Source organism: Grampus griseus (genome assembly GCF_964374135.1).
Source record: "Grampus griseus genome assembly, chromosome: 19".
NCBI classification, from domain to species: Eukaryota; Metazoa; Chordata; class Mammalia; order Artiodactyla; family Delphinidae; genus Grampus; species Grampus griseus.
The window spans coordinates 13,496,775-13,515,375 of record NC_139013.1 but is presented as its reverse complement, the minus strand read 5'-3'; the positions used below and the strand labels follow the sequence as shown (position 1 = coordinate 13,515,375).

At 54.8% G+C, this 18,601-nt stretch overlaps 2 protein-coding genes across 2 annotated transcripts; one reads left to right on the top strand and one right to left on the bottom strand.

Annotated features, from left to right (window-relative positions):
* Window positions 1–400: 400 nt before the first annotated feature.
* On the top strand, window positions 401–3,621 carry FAM98C (family with sequence similarity 98 member C). Its single transcript, XM_082677944.1, has 8 exons — window positions 401–488; window positions 595–743; window positions 823–957; window positions 1,412–1,617; window positions 1,854–1,931; window positions 2,015–2,131; window positions 2,549–2,716; window positions 3,272–3,621. Exons 1-8 carry the CDS (start codon window positions 424–426, stop codon window positions 3,410–3,412), a joined length of 1,059 nt encoding a protein of 352 aa, XP_082534070.1. The 5' UTR covers window positions 401–423; the 3' UTR covers window positions 3,413–3,621.
* Window positions 3,622–5,065: 1,444 nt separating this feature from the next.
* RASGRP4 (RAS guanyl releasing protein 4) lies at window positions 5,066–17,541 on the bottom strand. The gene is made up of 19 exons (XM_082677943.1): window positions 17,435–17,541; window positions 16,763–16,814; window positions 15,235–15,288; window positions 14,926–15,110; window positions 14,415–14,527; window positions 14,236–14,291; window positions 13,475–13,606; window positions 13,216–13,369; window positions 11,952–12,125; window positions 10,474–10,590; window positions 9,360–9,635; window positions 7,702–7,782; window positions 7,518–7,622; window positions 7,307–7,425; window positions 7,052–7,196; window positions 6,207–6,243; window positions 5,970–6,104; window positions 5,735–5,847; window positions 5,066–5,257 (listed from the first exon to the last, which is right to left on the bottom strand). The coding sequence occupies exons 3-19, from the start codon at window positions 15,243–15,245 to the stop codon at window positions 5,201–5,203; spliced, it is 2,010 nt and encodes a 669-aa protein (XP_082534069.1). The 5' UTR covers window positions 15,246–15,288; window positions 16,763–16,814; window positions 17,435–17,541; the 3' UTR covers window positions 5,066–5,200.
* Window positions 17,542–18,601: the final 1,060 nt, after the last annotated feature.

Here is an 18,601-nt window from a genome sequence, read left to right as displayed (position 1 = left end):
AAGTAGGAAAGGAGGGAAAGTTTCTGGACTTGGAGAGGAGTTGGGAGAACAACACTTGGTCAAAGTTGCTTTAAAAGCAGAGGGCATTTGAGGGAGGCTGAGGAAAAGGAAGCCGAAGTTGCTTCTATGTCGCAGCAGTAGCGACATCGCTGGTCTGTCGCGACAGCCGGGATTCAGAACGCCCGCTGGGGGTTTCCAGTGTCCTGACTGCTTACCCGAAGGGCGGTGCTCTACTGCTCGGCTCTGGAGGCGAGCCCGGGGGCGGGTTCTGCCTCCTTCTGCACCAATTGAAATGACGAAGGCCCTTAGCAAGAAGAGGCTGATTGGTCAGTTACGGGGGGTGGGGGCGCACGCCACTCCTGGGGCGGAGCTTCCCACGGACCGGCAGGGGGAGCGCGCGCCGGGCGAAGGCGCTACAGTTTCATGGAGGGGGCGGAGGCGGAGGAGCGGGAGTGGGCCGCGGTGGCCCGGGACCTGCTGGCGCTGGGGTAAGGGGAGCGGGCTGTGGCTGGGGGTGCAGGAAGGGGCAGGTTTGCCCTCAGAAATTCCTACTAACCTCCCCCACCCCCTCCCGCTGCCTCGGCCGCGCCGCAGGTATGAGGGTTTTTCGGGGGCGGCGTCGCTGGGAACCTCGTGCCCAGACTTCAGGGCTCTGTGCGCGCGGCTGGCGGCGGAGCTGGCGACTCTGGGTGCCCTGGAGCGGCAGCGAGAGGAGGGCACGGAGGCGCTGAGCGCCGGCGACGGTACGCATGGAGCGGGAGGCTGGGAATGTCGGAGCCATGGGTGGCGCCGCCACGCCCTGACATCTCCCGCCTCCCGCAGGTTCTGTTCCCGAGGAGGAATTCCTGCGACAGTTGGCCGGCCTGTTGCGGGAGTTGCACTGCCCAGACCGCAAGCTCTGCGGCGGGAACTGCGGGGCCTCGCTGCGGGAGCCCGGCGTGCGCCTGCGCCTGCTGCGTGAGCAGGGGGCTGGCCGGGATGCGGAAGTGGGCGAGGCTACAGCCTCGAGGGGGGCGGGCTCTGCGCGTTGAGGGGGAGCCGGGATCCCGAAGGGGCGTGGTCAGAATTTTGAGACCAGCAAGAGGGCCGGACGGAGGTGGGTGGGGTCCGAACCCTGGGCTAGGCTAAGAGCTCTGCGATGGGCGGGGTTAGTATTTTGATGGTGGGTTTTGAAGCTCACGTGGGTTGGGTTAGACGGAGCGGGACAGGAGGTTCCGAAGTGGGCAGGGTTTGAAAATCTGCAGAGGGAGCTGGGTCTCGAAGTGAGTGGGGCTTATTCTGGAGGTAGAAGCAGGATTCTAGGTGGGCGGAACTAGGAGGCGGGAGGTTTTGAAGCCGCTTGAACTTTTTGACCCCGGTAGGTGGGGTGGCAGCCCTCCTTGATTGCACTGCTCCTTTCCCCTACTTTTAGGCTTTCTCTGCTCGGAGGTCCAGGCTGCTCGCCTCCTCCGCCTGCAGTCCCGTCTGGATCCCAGCCCTGAGCAGTCCGGTGTGGAGGGAGCAGAGGAGGGATCTGGCTTGGTCCAGGAAATGGTCCTTACTCTCCAAGCGCTGGGGCTGCCTAGACCCATGCCGGGGACCCCAGCCAGCCAGCTGCTTCGAGACTTGCATGCCAAGGTAGAGGGCTGGAGCCCCCTCCGCACCCGGCTCACCTCACTCTCCTCGTAGGGGGGACAGCCCCCTCTTCAAAAGTGGCTCTGGGAGGAGTGCACAGCCACGGATGTTTCCTAGAACTGTGACTGCCATTCTTGGTTCTGTGGCCGGGGTCCTCAGGGTCGTGGGGAACTGGGGTCCACGGAGGAGTCTATCCGATTTCTGCCCAGTCAACCCCAGCCTCCTTCTTCTCTCATCAGATCGCAGAGCTGCTGCCTTCCCTGCCCGCAGGGTCCCTAAAGCCTCTCCTCAGCTACCCGCTGGATGCACCTAGATGGGTAAGGCCGTGTATGGCTGTATGTATGTGAACAGAGATGGGAGTGAGGGGGGCCCCTGGCATGACTGAGACCTTTTCCCCCAGGAAGCATTGGAGTCTCTGCACCAAAGCCTGCGAGATCAGTACTGCTGCCGCCGCTGCCTCCTCCTCAAGCGCCTGGACCTCACAACATCTGCTTTCCACTGGAGTGATCGGGCAGAGGTGTGGGCAGAAGACCAAGGCAGGAGCAGTTGTGAAGGCTGCAGCTGCAGGGAGGAGACATGAGGGCCAGGGACATTTTAGAATCTTGTGAGGTTTGGGGGTCTTGCTGGTTCTGAGGCCCAGGACATTTTAGAATCTTGTGAGGTTTGGGGGTCTGGAATCTCAGGGAATTCCCTGGTCTGATCTGGGAGTGTATTTAGAGCAATACTCCTTACTAAAAGATGTGGGAAGTGCACAACATTGTAAATCAACTATACTTCGATAAAGCAACCAAACAAGAAACATAATGAAATATTAAAAAAGAAAAAAAGATGTGGGAAGTGAGGCCCCGAGACAGGAAGAGATGCTTTCAAGATTACAGATCCCATCTGGGGAGGTCTCGTGGGCACGTTCTCCATGTCTACCCCTACTCACTAGGCCCAAGGAGAGGCCATGAAGGCAGTGCTGATCCCAATTCGAGAGGCTCTGACCCCAGAATCGAACGTCTCCATTGCACACGTCCTGGCTGCTCGAGCTGACCTATCACGCCTTGTCCCAGCCACCAGCAAGACTGCCCGCCGAGGGACCTGCTGTGCTATCCACAAGGTGAACACCTGGGGATGGGGAAGGGCCCCAGCATCCTTGGCCTTCAAACTGGCCTTTTAGCCTTTGCTTGTACAAACCTTGTCCTCTTCTGCCTGGGCTCCTGCTCTCGCCTTCTCCTTGGGTTCCTGGCCTCTGGACTCACGACCTCTAATCTGCCCCCTCCACATGGCAGTTAGAAGGATGTTTCTAACTCAAACATCTGACCATGTCCCTCCCTAGCTCAAAACACTTCTATGGCTCCCCAGTGCCTTCAGAACAAAGTCTACCTATTTACTGAGGCCCTGCCCACCTCTCCTGCTTTGGCTTAGAATCCTCTCCCACCACTCACCCTGTCCGCTGCGTTGGGTTTTAACCATTTTTAAAGCAAAACTACCCTCTGTTCAAATGATTACGTATTTAGCCTGCATTGGGAGTAAGGAGTGTTAACCACTGGACCACCAAGGAAGTCCCAGCATCTGCCCTTCCTTTTTCAACCTCATGCTGTTCTCTTGGCTCTCTAGCCCCCTTGTCCAAGATATTTTTCTTCTCTGCAACTCAAGTCTAATCACCTCTCAGGTGCTTATGGGCAGCGTTCCAGACCGGGGGGGCCGCCCAAATGAGCTGGAGGCTCCCATGCCCAGCTGGCAGAGCAGAAGAGAGGACAGAGGCGGGCGGAAGGCAGGCCGCCAGTGCTGGGGCCACAAGAAGAAGAAGTAAAGGGAGACTGGTGGTTGGAGGAGGGGTCCTTCATGAGGTGCTGACATTGATAATCTCTGAGGAGTCACTGTGAGGGTTTCTCTTGGCACCTGGCACCCCAGCCCCATATCCCCTGTTCCTCAGGTCCCAAATGTCCTCCCCACATCTACCATTCAACACCAAGGACCATGTTCTCTGGAAAATAAATTCAATTAATTAATTTTTTAAAATTTATTTATTTATTTTTGTCTGTGTTAGGTCTCCGTTGCTGCGCGTGGCCTTCTCACTGCGGTGGCTTCTCTTATTGCAGAGCATGGGCTCTAGGTGCACGGGCTTCAGTAGTTGTGGCACTCGGGCCCAGTAGTTGTGGCTCGTGGGCTCTAGAGTGCAGGCTCAGTAGTTGTGGCACACAGGCTTAGTTGCTCCCGCGGCCTGTGGGATCTTCCCAGACCAGGGATCGAACCTGTGTCCCCTGCATTGGCAGGCGGATTCTTAACCAATGCGCCACCAGGGAAGTCCTAAATTTAATTTATGACAGCCCTAGGACCTATCTCTGTGGGGGCCAGGTCAGGGGTGCTCAGGTTTGAGGAAAGGTAGGGGGTCTCTGTCCCCTGGGTCTGAACAGGCCCCTGCTGCTCTGACCTTTAAAGCCCTTTGCTCTTCAGCAACATCTTTCCCTCCCAGTGGGCATGGGGGAGGAGACATGCAGGCATCGGGCAAACATCTGTCAGGTGCCCACCATGTGCCAGCCATGTGCTAGGCATTGGGGTTACAGATAATAATAACCGCTGGTCTCCCGGAGCTGACCTTTCTGGTGAGGAAGGGCAGACGAGAAAGTTTAGTTTGTCAGATGGGGAAAGGGCTTTGGAGAGAAATAAAGCAAGAAGGCAGGATTGGGACCATGGCGGGATTGCAACTTTATGCCTGATCAGGGGAGGCCTCTCTGAGAAGGTGGGTACTTGAGCTAAGTCCCAAAGAGGGAGCCATGTGGACCTCTGGGGAAGAGCCTTCCCTTCCTGACAGAGGGAGTGTCCAGTGCAAAGGCCCTGAGGTAGGAGTATTTTGGGGCATGATCAGGGACCATCGGAGGCCAGTGTAGCTGAAGCAGGATGAGTGAGCGGGTGAGTGGTGAGAGGGGAGGTGGGAGAGGTGATGGGGGCAGACCATGAGGGGTGGGCCACAGTGAGAACGCTGGCTTTTCCCCTGAGTGAGATGAAGCCATGGGAGGGCTCTGAGCAGAGGAGGGATGTGATTGGACTCAGGTGTTCACAGGCTACCTCCCTGTTCCACCCTTTCTCTGGCCTTCTCTCCCATCTCTGGAACTCCAGAGTTTGGAACTTTACCCACCCTGTACCATCCCCCTCCTGACCCATGCTGACATCAGCGTAGCATATTGGTCAGTAGCTTCCATTTTAGAGGCAGGCAAACCTGGGTGTGAGTCCTGTCTCCAGCACTTAGGAGTTCTGCCACCTTGGGTGAGCAGTTTAACTTCACTGAGCCTGTTTCCTCATCTGTAAAATGGAGATTTAAGGAGGTGGCGAGATGATGCCTAGGTCTAAATGTATCCAACACAGAGCTGCACAGATATTAAATGCAAGAAAAGGGAGTACGATTAATAGCCACTCTGATGCAAAAGAAGAAAGTAACTTTCTTTCGGAGTAAGAGATGACGGATGCTTCAACAAAGGCAGTGTGGATGGGAAGGAGGCGATGCCTTTGGGGGGTTCTGCTGGAGGCCTGGAGGCCGAATAATAGGACTTGAGACTGACTCTGGTGGAGGGAGTGGGGAGAGAGCAGACCAAGGCAACGTCTAGGAACTCAGCTTGGAGGACCGGGTGGGTGATGGGGCCGTCGCTGGCAGAGGGACCTGGAAGGAGGCAGACACTGGGTGATGTGGGAAGTGTACGATGTCCAGGAGACGGTTCACTGCAGGGGGAGAGCCTCACCCAGACTTGTTAAAGTGGATGGATGAATGTCTCCTCTGGATTTTCTTTTAGCTCAGTCTGAGAGTCCCCACTTTTGAATCGTGGTATTTATTCCACCATTAGTGTCTGATATATTTGGCCTTATTCTAGCCATCTTATAGTTGTCTTTCTTTTTTTCTTCCTAAACTCCCTTTTCTTTTTTACTAGTGGCTACCCCTTCCCCTCCCCACACCATACTGTAATTCCTATTTTTCTATCAACAGTAAAAATTAACCACTATCTATGCCCTCCTACCCAAGCAATTGAGGACTTTTGCATATTTTAACTTTCCTATGCTTCCCCAAATCTGTCTGGGCTCCCCCAGGCAAATAGGCTGGTCTCCCTGTATCCAGTTGTGGGTAGGGGCAGCTCCTCCTCACCGTCTCTGGTTCCCAGGAGGGATGTGAGGGTTCTGTCTGGGTCCAGGCATGGCAAACGTGCCACCCAGTCTCAGGTTCCAGGGATAGCGTGTAGGAGAGATTGTCCTCGGAGCCTGTTTGTGGGGTTGTGGACGGGAGGGATGTGGGTGCGGTAGGAAAGACCTCAGGACCTTGGAGTTAATCCCCATCCATCCACCAGGCCCCCTTCCCAGGACTGCTACACCCTGGGTCTTACCACAGCCGGCATGGGGAACTGGTGTGGGTGGGACAGGGGCTTCTGGGGGGCTCACGTCGCCCTTGGCCCCTGGCCTCTTCTTACACTCCACCTTCACTTGGTCTCTGCAGTGTTTGTGGCAACACAGCCCACAGTCTGGGGGAAATTCAGAGGTTAGTGCCAGAGGCCCAGTCTGTGTCCTCTATTCTTCCAGCCCGCGGGTCCTGGATTCCCTCCCCCTACCCGTGCCCCGCTCACCCCGACAGCGGTAGCCTTGCTTGGTGACACCCCAAAGCTGGGAAGAGAAAGCAGAATAGGTTACCTAGGCTAGGGGAAGGAGGGCTGTGATTGGGGTGGGGCTGGGGTCTGTCTGGAGGAAACAATTCAGGTTTTGGAAGTTTTCAAGGCTAGAGGCTTATGTGGGATCTGGGAGACTAAAGGAATTAGGAGGTTATCTCAGGTCTGGAAAGTCATCTGTGATATGAGAATTGGACAAAATTTGGAATTAATAAAGCATAAATTCTATGGGCAGGGATTGTGTCTGTTCTGTTTCCTCCTGTGCTCCCACCCACCCAGAGCCTATAACTGTGCCGGGCACACAGCAGGTGCCCAGTATATATTTATGAATGAAAAAATGAATGAAAAAGTAAATTCGGAAAGTAATCCAAGGTTTGTGAATTGGTCTTGGTTTGAGATTGAGAGATTTGTCCATTATACAGAGTTTGAGGATACCCTGAATTTGGAAATTATCCAGGGTTTGAATTATCTGGGGTCTAGAGACTTGGAGATTGATTCTGCTTGGAGATAATCTACTCGTGTTTGTAGATTCTCCAGGGTTTGGCAGTTATCCAGGATGGAGATTGTCTGGGAATCGAGCAGTATCTAGACTTCAGAATTATCCAAGATGTAGGGAATATCCATTGTTTAGGGTTGCTGTGAAATATAGGGATTATTTGAGGCTAGAGGCTTTTCTGGAATTTGGGGATTATCCGGGGCTTGGTGACCATGCGCGCTCCAGGGCAGGCCTGGCTTTTCCAGCCCAGGCTGTGAGGAGTTAGGGCGCTCCAGGGGTCCCTCAGGGTGACAGCGGGCGGAGTGCTCACGAAGCCGCTGCAGATGCCACAGAAGGTGGGCTTGCGGAAGGTGACCTCCTGGAAGGTGTGCAGGAAGGTCAGGCCCAGCTTGGAGCAGATGGCGCTGGCCTGGAGCAGGTACCCTGTCAGCTCCTCTCGGCTGAAGGAGCCACTCCTGGGGGAGAGACTGCGCTTCAGCAGGACTGGCCCATTTCTCCCAGACCCAGGAGTCCTGGATACCCCAGGTCCTCGTCTTAAGGGAACCCAGGAGTCGGGAGCACCTACCCCTGGCGGGGGGGTGGTTGAAGCCCGTGGCAGGCGAAGGGGAAGTTGCCTGAGAGTCGCTCAAAGTCCTCCTGAGAGATGGTACCTCGGCCTTCGGGGTCATAGTTCTTGAACACAGACTTTGGAGGAGGAGCGTGGGAAGGGGAGAGTCAGGCCGAGTCAGAGGCCCCAGGGCCTTAGATCCCTCCTCCCGCCCAGGGCTCCTCCTCACCTCCACCAGCTGCTCCACGTGCCGACCCAGCGTGACCCTGTCGGGCTTGGGCGTCACGCCAGGGGCCCACTGCACCACCAGGGGCACCTGGAAGGGGGAGGGTGGCTGGGGCAGGGACAGAGGGTCACAGTTAGTCATTGCAGAGGCTTGGGCTGGAGGTCAGAGGTCAGGGCTGGGGTCTCACCAGACTCTTGGGACAGCGGGGCTCCCGGGCATAAGAAAGCTCATAGATCTCGTCCTCCGTGTAGAAGAGATCCAGGGAAAGCTGGAGGATGGGCAGGGCGTTACGGACCCTCCTTGTCTCTGTCCTCCTACCTACAGCCCATGCCTGCCTGGACCCCCAATCTCCTCCTCTTTCCAAAGCCCCTCTTCCCTGGGACCCCCATGGTCCTCTCTCCCACTGAGCCCCACTTCGCGCTGCACACCGCTGGTCCCCTAGACCAGAAACACCATCTTGTCACCGAGGCTCTTTTGATCCTATTTAAAATTGCAAACCCCTGTCACTTTCCATGCCTGTTTCTGCTTTAATTTTCTCTATAGCACTTTTTATCTAAAAGACCATATGATTTACTTATTTACTTTTTTCACTGGCTATCTCCCCCACTAGGAAGTCAGCCCCACAAGACAGCAATTTTTCTCTGATGTTGCACACTGCTGTGAGCCTAAGTGCCTAAAGTAGTGCCTGGCTCACAGCAGGTGCTCAATAAATATTTGGGCTGATGGCCTCTTAGGGTCAGCATAGCATAGCAGCTTAGGCACCAATCATTCTGGGGCAGGACCAGCTTCACAGGCAGGCCTCACACTTAGAGGGGCCTCCACTTCATTTAATGCCCTGCTGTCACCATCTTGAAATTCTTAATAATTTCAAACAAGGAGCTCCACATTTTCAATTTGCTGGTGGTCCTGTCTTAGGATCTGAAAGTCAGCTTTTCAGTCTTAGACTACCTGGTCCTCAGAATCCCAGTCTCTCTCAATTTATAGCTCTTTAGAATGAAATATATATATCTCTACCTCTCTATCTCTATTATCTATCTATCATCTATCTACCTATCTATCTGTCTATGTAAAATAAAATATAGCCAGAATCTCACACTTGCAGTCTTAGGACATAGTGTGATAGTTAATACATGTTCTGAAGCTGGCCTGCTGTGGGACAGGGGGCAAGTGACCTCACCTCTGTGGGTCTCAGTTTCTCAGTCTGTAGAATGGACACAATAAGGGTCCCCTCCTCGTAGGGTTGTGAGGATGGAATGAAGTGCTCTCTGGGGACTGTTAAACATGGTGCCTGGCACATAATAAGTGGTCAATAACTGTTATTAGCTTTTTGCTTAGATTCCTGGATATGTTAAAGCTTGGAATTTTGGACTAGTGGCATGAGAAGCTCAGAACCTTGGAGTTCAGGAGCGCAAAAGCCCGAAGCAATTCTGGAGCTCAGATCGATGGATACTTGAGTTGCTGGGGGAACTGGGGGAAAAACGCATCACTTATATAGAGCTCACTGTGTTCCAGATACTATTTTAAGTACTTTATGTGAATTATATGAATGATATTTATATGAATGATATTACTGATTCTTTTCAACCACTCTCTGAAGTAGGTCCTATTTGTATTCCCATTTTGTAGTTAAGGAAACTGAGGCTGAGGGGTTAAGTGACTTGCCCAAGACCACACAGAAAAAAAACAAAAACAAAAAAACCCCTAGAAGCTCTGGCTCCAAAGCCCATGCATTCCAGTGCTATTCTACTATTCTATCCTGACCCTCACCCACCCAGGACCCTAAATCTCAGTACCCCGCAGCTGCAGCCTCTGGGAGCTCAGCCTGGGCAGCTCAGGGCAGCTCACCGTGAGCAGATGCAGTAGGTCCTCCTTGGCACTGCAGGGGGGGTGTTGTCTCTGGAGGGCTGCCAGCTCCTGCAGCCGCAGGTAGAGGCTGTTGAGCTTGGGTAGGTGCAGGCGGCCGTCAGGCAACCTGTCAGGCTGTGCCTCGTGCAGGGACACCAGATCCTTGAGATGCACACCTAGTACAGGCAGCCGGAAGCCGGTGCAGCCAGCCCAGGTGCGGCGGTAACAGGCGTAGTTGTTGTGGGCAGCAAGGAGCTCAGTCAGCTCCAGCAGGGCCTGTGTGGGAGGGGCATGTTTCTTTTGGGGGGGAGCAGCATGTAATCGGGGAGGCCAGTTCTGTTCCCCTAGCTCCTTGAAGGGGAGGATCTACCAGCGTCCTGTGTGGCTCTGGACCCCCCAGGGGCCCAATGGCATTTTGGACCTCTCCCCAAGCCCCTCCATGTCCCACATAGGCTTCAGCATCTCCCCAGACTGCTCTTCCACTTGGGCCCCCATCTCAGAAAGGCCCCACTGTCTCCCATTCCCCAGGCTAGAGTGGTTTTTCAAAAACCCAAATCTGATCATGGGTGCTCTCAGCATTCCCAGACGCTTCCTAGCTCCCCACTGCCCTCTAGATAAAGCCCAGACACCTTAGCTGAGCTTGCAAAAGGCTCAACAGGATCTCCCCCCCGCCCCCTGCCCCGGCATCTCCAGCCCAATATCCTGCCACATCCTGACCTCAGGCACACACCAGACTCATGAATGACTCACTCTCCTTAGACACTTTCAGGACACCCCCAACCCATGCTCCTCCCATGGGTGGCCCAAATGTTGGCATCCCTGGGGGCATCATTTCACTCCCCACCTGGACTGCAAGTTCTCTGCTAGCGTCTCTTATCTGCCTCCCTCCAGTCCTGCTCAGGACCAGACACACAGTAGAGAGAGGTCAGCACCACGGATGAGGAGGGAGGAATGACAGAGGAGGACAAAGCCTGGGGGTCTGTCGGATTTGGAGGAGCAAAAGGTCTCTGGGTGGCTCCAGGGCCCCTGGGAAGGGACGGAGGGGGCTGGGGAAAAGTGTGTGGGTTCAGGATAATTGACCACTGGAACTTTGGGGAGGGCAGTGGGACTTCACCTTGGTGCTGTCAGGGCTCAGGTGGGTGTGGGAGTCCTTGAGTCTGGAGATGGCGCTATGACACAGGCCCCCAGTGACTGCCATCAGCGTGTTGAAATTCTGCAGCTGGAGGAGCCTCTAGGAAGGGAGGGTGATGCAGAAGTGGTGGGCACCACATGGAGGACAGGCAAATTGGGGGTTCAAATGACAGCATCCCCATTGAGTTGGGGTCTCAGGCATGTGTGGGGATGGGCCAGTGCAGGCATCAGACAGGTGAGATGTGTCAGGCAGGAGTGGGCCACAAGCAGGTATGTGGGCATCACACGGAGGTCAGGCAGATGATAGACTAATGTTAGGTCAGAGAGAAGTGGGGGGAGTCAGGGACTTCCCTGGCGGTCCAGTGGTTAGGACTCAGCATGTACTTCCACTGCCGGGGCATGAGCTGGAGCTCTGGTGGGAGAACTATTATCCCGCATGCCACGTGGTATGGCCAAAAAAAAAAGTGGGGGGAGTCAGGCAAGTATGGGGTGTTGGACGGGTTTGGGGACTCAACAGGTCTGTGTCAGGCAGGTGTGGAGGATGCAGACAGACGTTAGGGTGTCAGACAACTAGGCGGCCTCTGCACTGGGAGCCAGCCAGGTGAGGGGAGACCAGAAGGCCTGGGTTCTGGGCAGGAGTTGGGAGCTAGGCAGAGGTGAAATCGTCCAGAGTGATACGGAGGGGTCAGGTAGATATAAGAGACAGGTGTGGGGTCAGCCCTCCCCTTTCTCAGGTTTGAAGAGCGGAGGTTGCTGGGGGAGAAGGTTGTTGGGTGCCAGGGAGGAATGGAAGACGCTCAGACCGGGGAGACCCCATGTAGATGCCAGAACACCCTGGTCTGTCGTGCGGGACAGGGGAAGCAAGGAGATGGAAGACGCCAGAGGCAGGGCGTGGTCTGCGAGGAAGTACGCAAAGGGGCGTGGCCACGCTGGGGGAAAGCGGGCTTCCCTTTTCTCCAGAAGGGAGGGAACATAGCTGGAAAGGAGGGGGAAGGGGAGGGGGGGAAGGGAAAGGGGGGAAGGTGAAGAGAAAGGGCGGGCCAAGGGAGACCTGAAGTGATGGGGTCGGATGCTGTCACTGTCCTAAAGGGACAGCTGGGGCCTAGGGACGGGGTAGAGTTTGACGCAAAGGTGCGGGCAAGAAAGAGGCTCCTCTTTCATTGCCCTGCGGATAGAATATTCGGGCACTGGGCTTGTGAGACGGGGTCAGGAGGAACGTCGTCAACTGCCACGTCTGGGACCAAGGACTGGGGCCAGGGCGGGTTGGACGTGGTGAAATCAAGGCCAGGGAAGAAGTGCCGTCACAGTCCCGGGTTAAAACGACAGGACGGGGGCCGCGGGGCCGCGGGCAGGGTGGGGCGTGATGCGTTCGGGAGGGGCCACGATATGGTGACGTCACCGCCCGGGAGCCCCGCGGGGCAGGTGCTCAGAAAGTGGGCAGAGCGGCGGGGCGGACCTCACCTGTGCCACGTGGATGAACTTGTCCAGCACCTGCCCGCGCTGTGCAGGCCCGGGGCGGCTCAGCACCATGACCTGCACCCAGCGGGACACGCTGTTGCTGAGACCTACGGATCCCTCCAGGGCCGGGCAGCCCCGCACGGAGCCCTGCAAAACGTAGCCCCGCAGGTCCTGGGGCTGGGGGTGAGGTAGGTGTCAGGGTGGGCCCTCGCTCTCAGGCTCTGCCCCTCACACGCCATCCCCCAAGCAGTCACGACCTCTGACGTCCTAGCCCGGCCATCACATGTCCCTGAGGTCACCATGGCCCTCTCCCATCTGAGGAGAAATGTTTAAAGAAAGTTGGGTACTATTCTGAGCCCTTCCTCATAGCCTCACAAGTCTATGAAGTGAATACTATATTATTCCCATTTTAGAGATGAGGTCATTGAGGCACAGAGAGGCTAAGTAATTTGCCCAGGGTCACACAGGCCCGAGTCAGGGAGGGAACCCAGTCTATTGCTCTTAACTGTATACCTGACTGGTATATAGTCAGCAAAGGGAAGGGTGGTGAAGAGGACACGAAACTAACTTCCATTTATTCTGCTCAAGGAGTCAACATTACATACCCACATCCACTGCACTGTGTGTGTGTGTGTGTGTGTGTACAATCAGGAAATTTTCCCATTAAGGAGCCAGATCCCCAACTACCCTCAAAACGATGATGGCAAGATGGCAATAGCTAAACGCTTATATATAGGTTGAAGCATTTGAAATTACAATTTGGGTAGGTTAAATATGTCAAAACATGGCAATTTCAAATGGTTCAACTATAGAGCATTCACTCTGGACCAGGCGCTGATCCTATGAGGCAGGAGCTAAGTCCCCCTTTTACAGATAACGGGCTGAGGCACAGTGAATTTAAATGCTTCTCAAATAAATGAACAATTAATAAAATATTTTGAGCACTTACTATGTGCCAGGCACTGTGACGAGCATTTTTAAATGGACATATTAATTTCCCCCACCAGCCAATGAAATAGTATGACCTCCTTTTTACACATGAGAAAACTGAGTCCCAGAGAGGTTGAGAAACTAGTTCAAAATTACACAGGTAGGAAGGGGCTGATGGGATTTGAACCCGGGGCTCTGTGCTCAGCCAGCTTAATTCCTTTTCCTGGACCCTCTAGGACCCAAGTTTGACAGTTTGGGTCCTCTCAGTCCTGCCTGGTCCCAGCCAGGCCTCAGCCCACCCCAAGCCCTCCCCAGCTGGGAGGAGGGGCGTCCTTACCGTGATAGCCTGGAAGGACCGGAACTCCAGGTAAGTGAGGTGCTCTGCCAGCTCCTGGGTCTCCAGGTGGTCGAAAAGCAAGGACACTTTGCGCTTTTTGCCCAGGCCTGGGCTGCTTAGGGGGGGAGGGGGGCCAGGGCCACCAGGGCTCAGCCTGGGGGCAAAGAGAGGCAGGGGGAGGAGCTGGGGTGGACGGTGTGGGAGTGTGGAGGCAGAAGGCAGAGTGGGGGTGGGAGGGAAGGGGAAGGGACTGACTCACAGGTTCGCGGAGTCTCCCAGGCTCCGCTGGGTTGCGTTACCCTCCTGTTCCACAGTGGCCCAGAAGCGACCTATAACCTCTTCTAACTGGGGCTCCTGATGCACTGTCTCAGGGTGTTGGGTGAGCCAGTACCTGAGGGTGGTTTAGAGATGGTGGAATGAGGCTGGGGGTGAGGCAGGTCTCTGAAAGGGGTCTCTTGGGCTGGGGGATCTCTAGGTGCTGGGCTTGGGGGCGTCTCTAAATGTGTGCAGGGGGTCTCTGGAAGGCCAGGGTTCAGAGAGGCACCAGGCTGGGAGGATCTCTGGGAGTAGGACTGGGGGCCTCTTAACACAGGCTGAGGGATCTATGGCAGATGGACTGGGCAATCTCTTGGAAGTGGGATGGCTAGGAAGCAGGGTAGTGGGCATGGGTCTCAGGAACTAGGTTGGGGGCCTCTAGGGGTGAGATTTTGGGGGAACAGGGTGAGGGGGGGTCTTAGAAACTAGGCTGGGGTATATGGGAGGTCGGGGTTTTAGGAATCTGAGCTGGACGTCTTGGGGAACCAGCTGGGAGAGGGTCCATAGGATCTGGTCAGGGGTCTCTAAGAGGTGAGGGTTCTAAGGAAGAGAACTGGGAGGTTTTAGGGACCAAGCCAGGGGATTCTCAGAGTGGGATTTGCAGGAGCAGGACTGGGTAGTCTCTGGGAAATGGTTTATTTTTGGGGGGGGGCAGTAGGGTGAGGATCTTGGGTCACGGGAGTGTAGGTCTTGGCCCAGGCCTACCTGACCAGGTGACAGATCTGCAGCCTCCTCAGCTCCTGTGTGCTCCCTGTGGCCTCCTGGTACTTAAGTTCCAGTCAAGGTTCTGTTATCCAGCATCTCAGACCTGCCTGCTCACCCCGTCCCCACCAGGCTCTCTCATCTCCGCCCTCCGTCCTCCACCCACTGCTCATGGCCCCCGGAGGATATAAGGTCAGCAGACGGGCAGCAAGGTGGGCAGAAGGCAGCACCCAGTTGTGCATGGCAAGTACCATGTTGAGAATGTGGTCTCCACGGCGCAGGCTGCCAGCCGAGTCTGAAGGCAGGAGAAGGGGACACTGTGTCAGAATGGCCCCTGGGCAATGGACTGCACAGCTTCCAGAGCCGGTTGGACAGCTCTACCAGCGACTCCACGTATGAACTTGGGCAAACAACCTGGCCTCCTTGTGCTCCAGTTTCCTTGTCTGTACCGTGCATGGAGGAGCACCGTCCCTGGCAAGTCATACTGAAGATGGAAATAGTATCAGACTCCTCCCCCTGCGGCTCAGGAAAAAGAAGCGCAGGTAGGTGTCTGTCTTACTCCTGCTGTAGTGATTGAGAGTCATTCCACATATGCCTGCCTCTATTTTATACCCCTCAAGTTGAGCCCAGAGAGAGGTGGGTGCTTGGCCCAGCCTCAGGACTGGGGAGGCTGGCCAGGGAGGGGACACTCACCAAAAGACTGAATGCATTTCTCCAGCAGGTCATCTTCGCTGCAGCCGCCCTCATTCAGCATACCCAGAGCCATGGAAGCCATGACCTTGCTGATTTCCCGGGGGCTGGGGCACGTCTTGCGGCGGCGGGCCTGTCGGGGCCGGCCCCGGCCCCCTGTCTTCCCCGGGCATTCCTGGTAGGACTTCCTGTGGACACATTCCCTGGGGAATCATGGGAGCCCCTTCCTTGAGGCAGACCCCCAGAATTCTTCTTGACCCCAAAGCCCCAAGGCATCCTAAAGGCAAGGTCCTAGCATTAGTCCTGACCTACCGTGGTTCCATAGGAGAAAACCCCAGGAGTAGTCCAGATCATGGGAGGCTTCTCCTACAAGAAAACCCCAAGGGTCACGCCTGTCCTCTTCAGGGAATCAGGGGGGAAAACCCTAGGACTACCCTGAACCACCGCCCCCAGCGAATCATGGGAGAAGAGCCCCAGGACTACTAAAGACCCTCCAGGAATCATAAGAACTCCTCCAGGCATTGTCCCCCAATTCCCCTTGACTGTATGGCCCCAAGACATCATGGGAGAGACTTCCTGTTGGCAGATGGGTTACTCCTGACCTCCCAGGGAATCATAGGAGAAGACCCCCAGAATTATTCTTATCCTCCCCAGGAGGAATCATGGGAGGTTCTGCCTTCAGGGATACTCCGCAGAATTCCCCTTTGCTTTCCAACACCTCCCCCTCCTCCCCCCAGCTCTCATGAGAGAAGCAGACCCCTGAGATTCCATCTCTCCCTCCTCCCCCACCTTGACCGCCACTAAGGTGACAGACCCCTCCCCCAAGCCAGCCTTTCGGTGGGACTGGAGTCTTAGCTGCAAGCCTGGGTCCCTAGATTTGGAGCCTGGAGAGAAGATACAGGTGCAAAGTAGCCTCACCAGAGCCCTTCAGAGCTGGGTGCGGTCCCTGGGGCTGAGGCAGCTTCAAGGAAAGTTTAAAAATAACCCTCACTCTGCCCTGTGCCTCCCCAAGGCTCCTGTTCCAGTTGGGGAAAGAGGGTAATGGAGAGACAGGGATGGTGGAGGAAGGAGGGAGCAGAATCCAGGCAGAAGGCCTTGGCTTCCACAAGAGTCAGACAGAACTGGGCTGGAGAAATTTATGCTGGCTGGTGAGACTTTGTGTTAATCACATAATTTCTTTGGACCTCAGTTTCCTCATGTGAAAAATGAGGGTCGTCTTCAGACCTTCCCCAAGAATTTATTATGAACATTCAATGCCTTGCTCTTCAAAAGTGCTAACTAAGGGATTTAGTTTGCTTAGGCCCTTAAGTGGCCAGAGGTGAGAAAGTTAAATTTGAGATGCAGAGAAAGAATGTGATGGAGCAAACTAGAAGCAAGGCCTGGGGAATGGGGTTGGAACCAGAAATCGGGAGACCCCCCATAACAAGGGCACGGCCATGTCCCTGGTGCATCCTAAAAGCTCGGTAATCATTTTGAATGTTGTTGAGTAACAGCTGGCATTACTGAGCACTGGATGTGTACCGGGCAGAGGGTTGAGCATCTATCTAGTTTAGGGGTTCCCAAAACATGGTCCCCAACCAATCCCAACAGCATCACCTGGGAACTTGAGAGAAATACAAATTCTTAGGCCCCGCCCCAGACCTACAGAATCAGACACCTTGAAGGTGGGCCAGCAGCCTGTGTTTTAGAAGCCCTCCAGGTGGTCCTGATGTGTGCCCAAGCTTGAGAACCACAGGTCTAGACTGTACCATCGAGGACTCATGCATCCCTCTGAGAAGGGACTATGATTATTCTATTGACAGAAGAAGAAACTGAGGCACAGAGCGGGTAAGTGACTTACCTAAGGTCACACAGCCAGAAAATGAGGCAGCCAGGTCTCCACCAGTAAACTCCTGGAGATTATAGGGAGGGGACACTTTGCCTATCAAAGACATGCTGGGGGAGGCAGAAGGAGCTGCCTAGGCTATGGACCCAGCCACCATGGCCCCTGTGAGGACAGGAAGGCAGAACCTGCTGGTATAGCCAGCTGCTAAGCCCTTACCTTCGGACTCTCTGCCCCCTGCAGCGTCTGGAGCAGCCAGGAGTTGCTTAAGACGCCGCCGGGGAGCCGCCTTGCCCTGCGTCACACTCCCCTCCCCTGGGGCAGGGCCCTGCAGGAGTCTGGAGTTTCCAGTTCTGGGGGCAGCCAAGAAGACCCCAGGGAGGACAGAGACACCCAGCCTACAGAATTAGGATGGGGGCGTGAAGGGCGCGGGGAGAATGGGATCAGAGCAGCTCAAATTCCAGAAGAGCAAGGATAAGACACAGACACCCAAGCAAACAGCCCCAGCCTGAGCTGGCTCTGGACTCCCTGAAGCATCTTTCCACCTGGCGCCCCCTGCTCCTGCTGCTGCCCCGAGAGTAGCCCGATACCCTATGCCCCTGGTTAGAACCTCCCCAAACTTCCCATGCAGCCCAAGCGAGACCCAGGGGCGTAGGGCGCTCCTGGTCTCTTGGAGAAGGGTCCCCTCACCTCTTGCTGTCTTTCCTGTTCATGCTTCCTTGAGGGGAAGGGGTCTTTTAAGAGTGTGGCTCAGCTCCTCCCCCCCTCACCAGTGCTCCAGCTTCTTAGCCCCTTGGGAGCTGGGGCCTCCTCGGTGCTTGGGAAGGAAAGAGGAACTGCCCCTCCCCACCCAGCCCCAGGCCAGGGGGAAGGAAGAGGCTGGGGAGAGACCAAAGGTCCCTCCTCCCCCCACACGGGGATCCCTTCAGGCTGAGGTTTCCGGTGCTGCGGGCCCCCACCCCCAATCACCCAGCGGACTCTCTATCTCTCCCATCTTTCGGTCTCCAGACCCGTGATTCTCTGTTCTGTCACTGTCAAGCTTCAATAAGAGCAGTTTTTTAAAAAAAGTATGCCTAATATGACACATTTTTGTAAACACACTCAAAAGAAAAGTCTATATTTCTATGAGGACATATTCATGTATAATAATGCACAGCAGTTTGATTGGAAAGTCACAAGACATAATATTTTGTATATTTCTTATGTTTCTTTTATTTCTAGCTTAGTTTTAATAATACCATTTATACCCCAGAAAACATTTTCACTTTATTCCTTTTATTGTAAGAAAACCTTATGTAGCACCTACTGTATACTACACACTGTTCTAAGGGCTCTTAACATATTAACTCATTCAATTCTCACACAAACTTTTTTTTTTTGGCTGTGTTGGGGTCTTCATTGCTGCGCATGGGCTGTCTCTAGCTGGCGGCAAGAGGGGGCTACTCTTCGTTGCGGGGCTCTAGAGTGCAGGCTCAGTAGTTGTGGTGCACGGGCTTATTTGCTCCGTGGCATGTGGGATCTTCCTGGACCAGGGATCGAACCTGTGTTCCCTGCATTGGCAGGCGGATTCTTAACCACTGTGCCACCAGGGAAGTCCTCACATAATCTTAAAGACTGTTATCTTAGTATAAAAACATTGCAGGTGGAAGTTAACCCTTGGGGAGTCCCCTCCCCATCCCACTGTCCCTGTTAGGCAGGGGTGACCAATATCATACATGGTTGGGTTTCATCTGATCTGTTGGCTCTGCTTTTAAGTACATGGACACATGCTCATAGAAACACAGACTTTTCTTTTGAGTGTACATGCTTGTTTTCGCTTACCTAAATGTGTCATGCTTGACATATTTTTTTTGACAC

Bases quoted from the DNA above. Each gene is read 5' to 3' on its own strand.
- FAM98C (XM_082677944.1), top strand. From the start codon at position 424: ATGGAGGGGGCGGAGGCGGAGGAGCGGGAGTGGGCCGCGGTGGCCCGG. The intron at 744-822 runs GTACGCATGGAG...CGCCTCCCGCAG, and splicing joins GGCGCTGAGCGCCGGCGACG to GTTCTGTTCCCGAGGAGGAA. The intron at 2,132-2,548 runs GTGTGGGCAGAA...CCTACTCACTAG, and splicing joins ACTGGAGTGATCGGGCAGAG to GCCCAAGGAGAGGCCATGAA.
- RASGRP4 (XM_082677943.1), bottom strand. The intron at 14,528-14,925 runs GTGAGTGTCCCC...TCCTGCCTTCAG, and splicing joins GAAATGCATTCAGTCTTTTG to ACTCGGCTGGCAGCCTGCGC. The intron at 7,783-9,359 runs GTGAGCTGCCCT...CCCATCCTCCAG, and splicing joins ACCTACTGCATCTGCTCACG to CTTTCCCTGGATCTCTTCTA.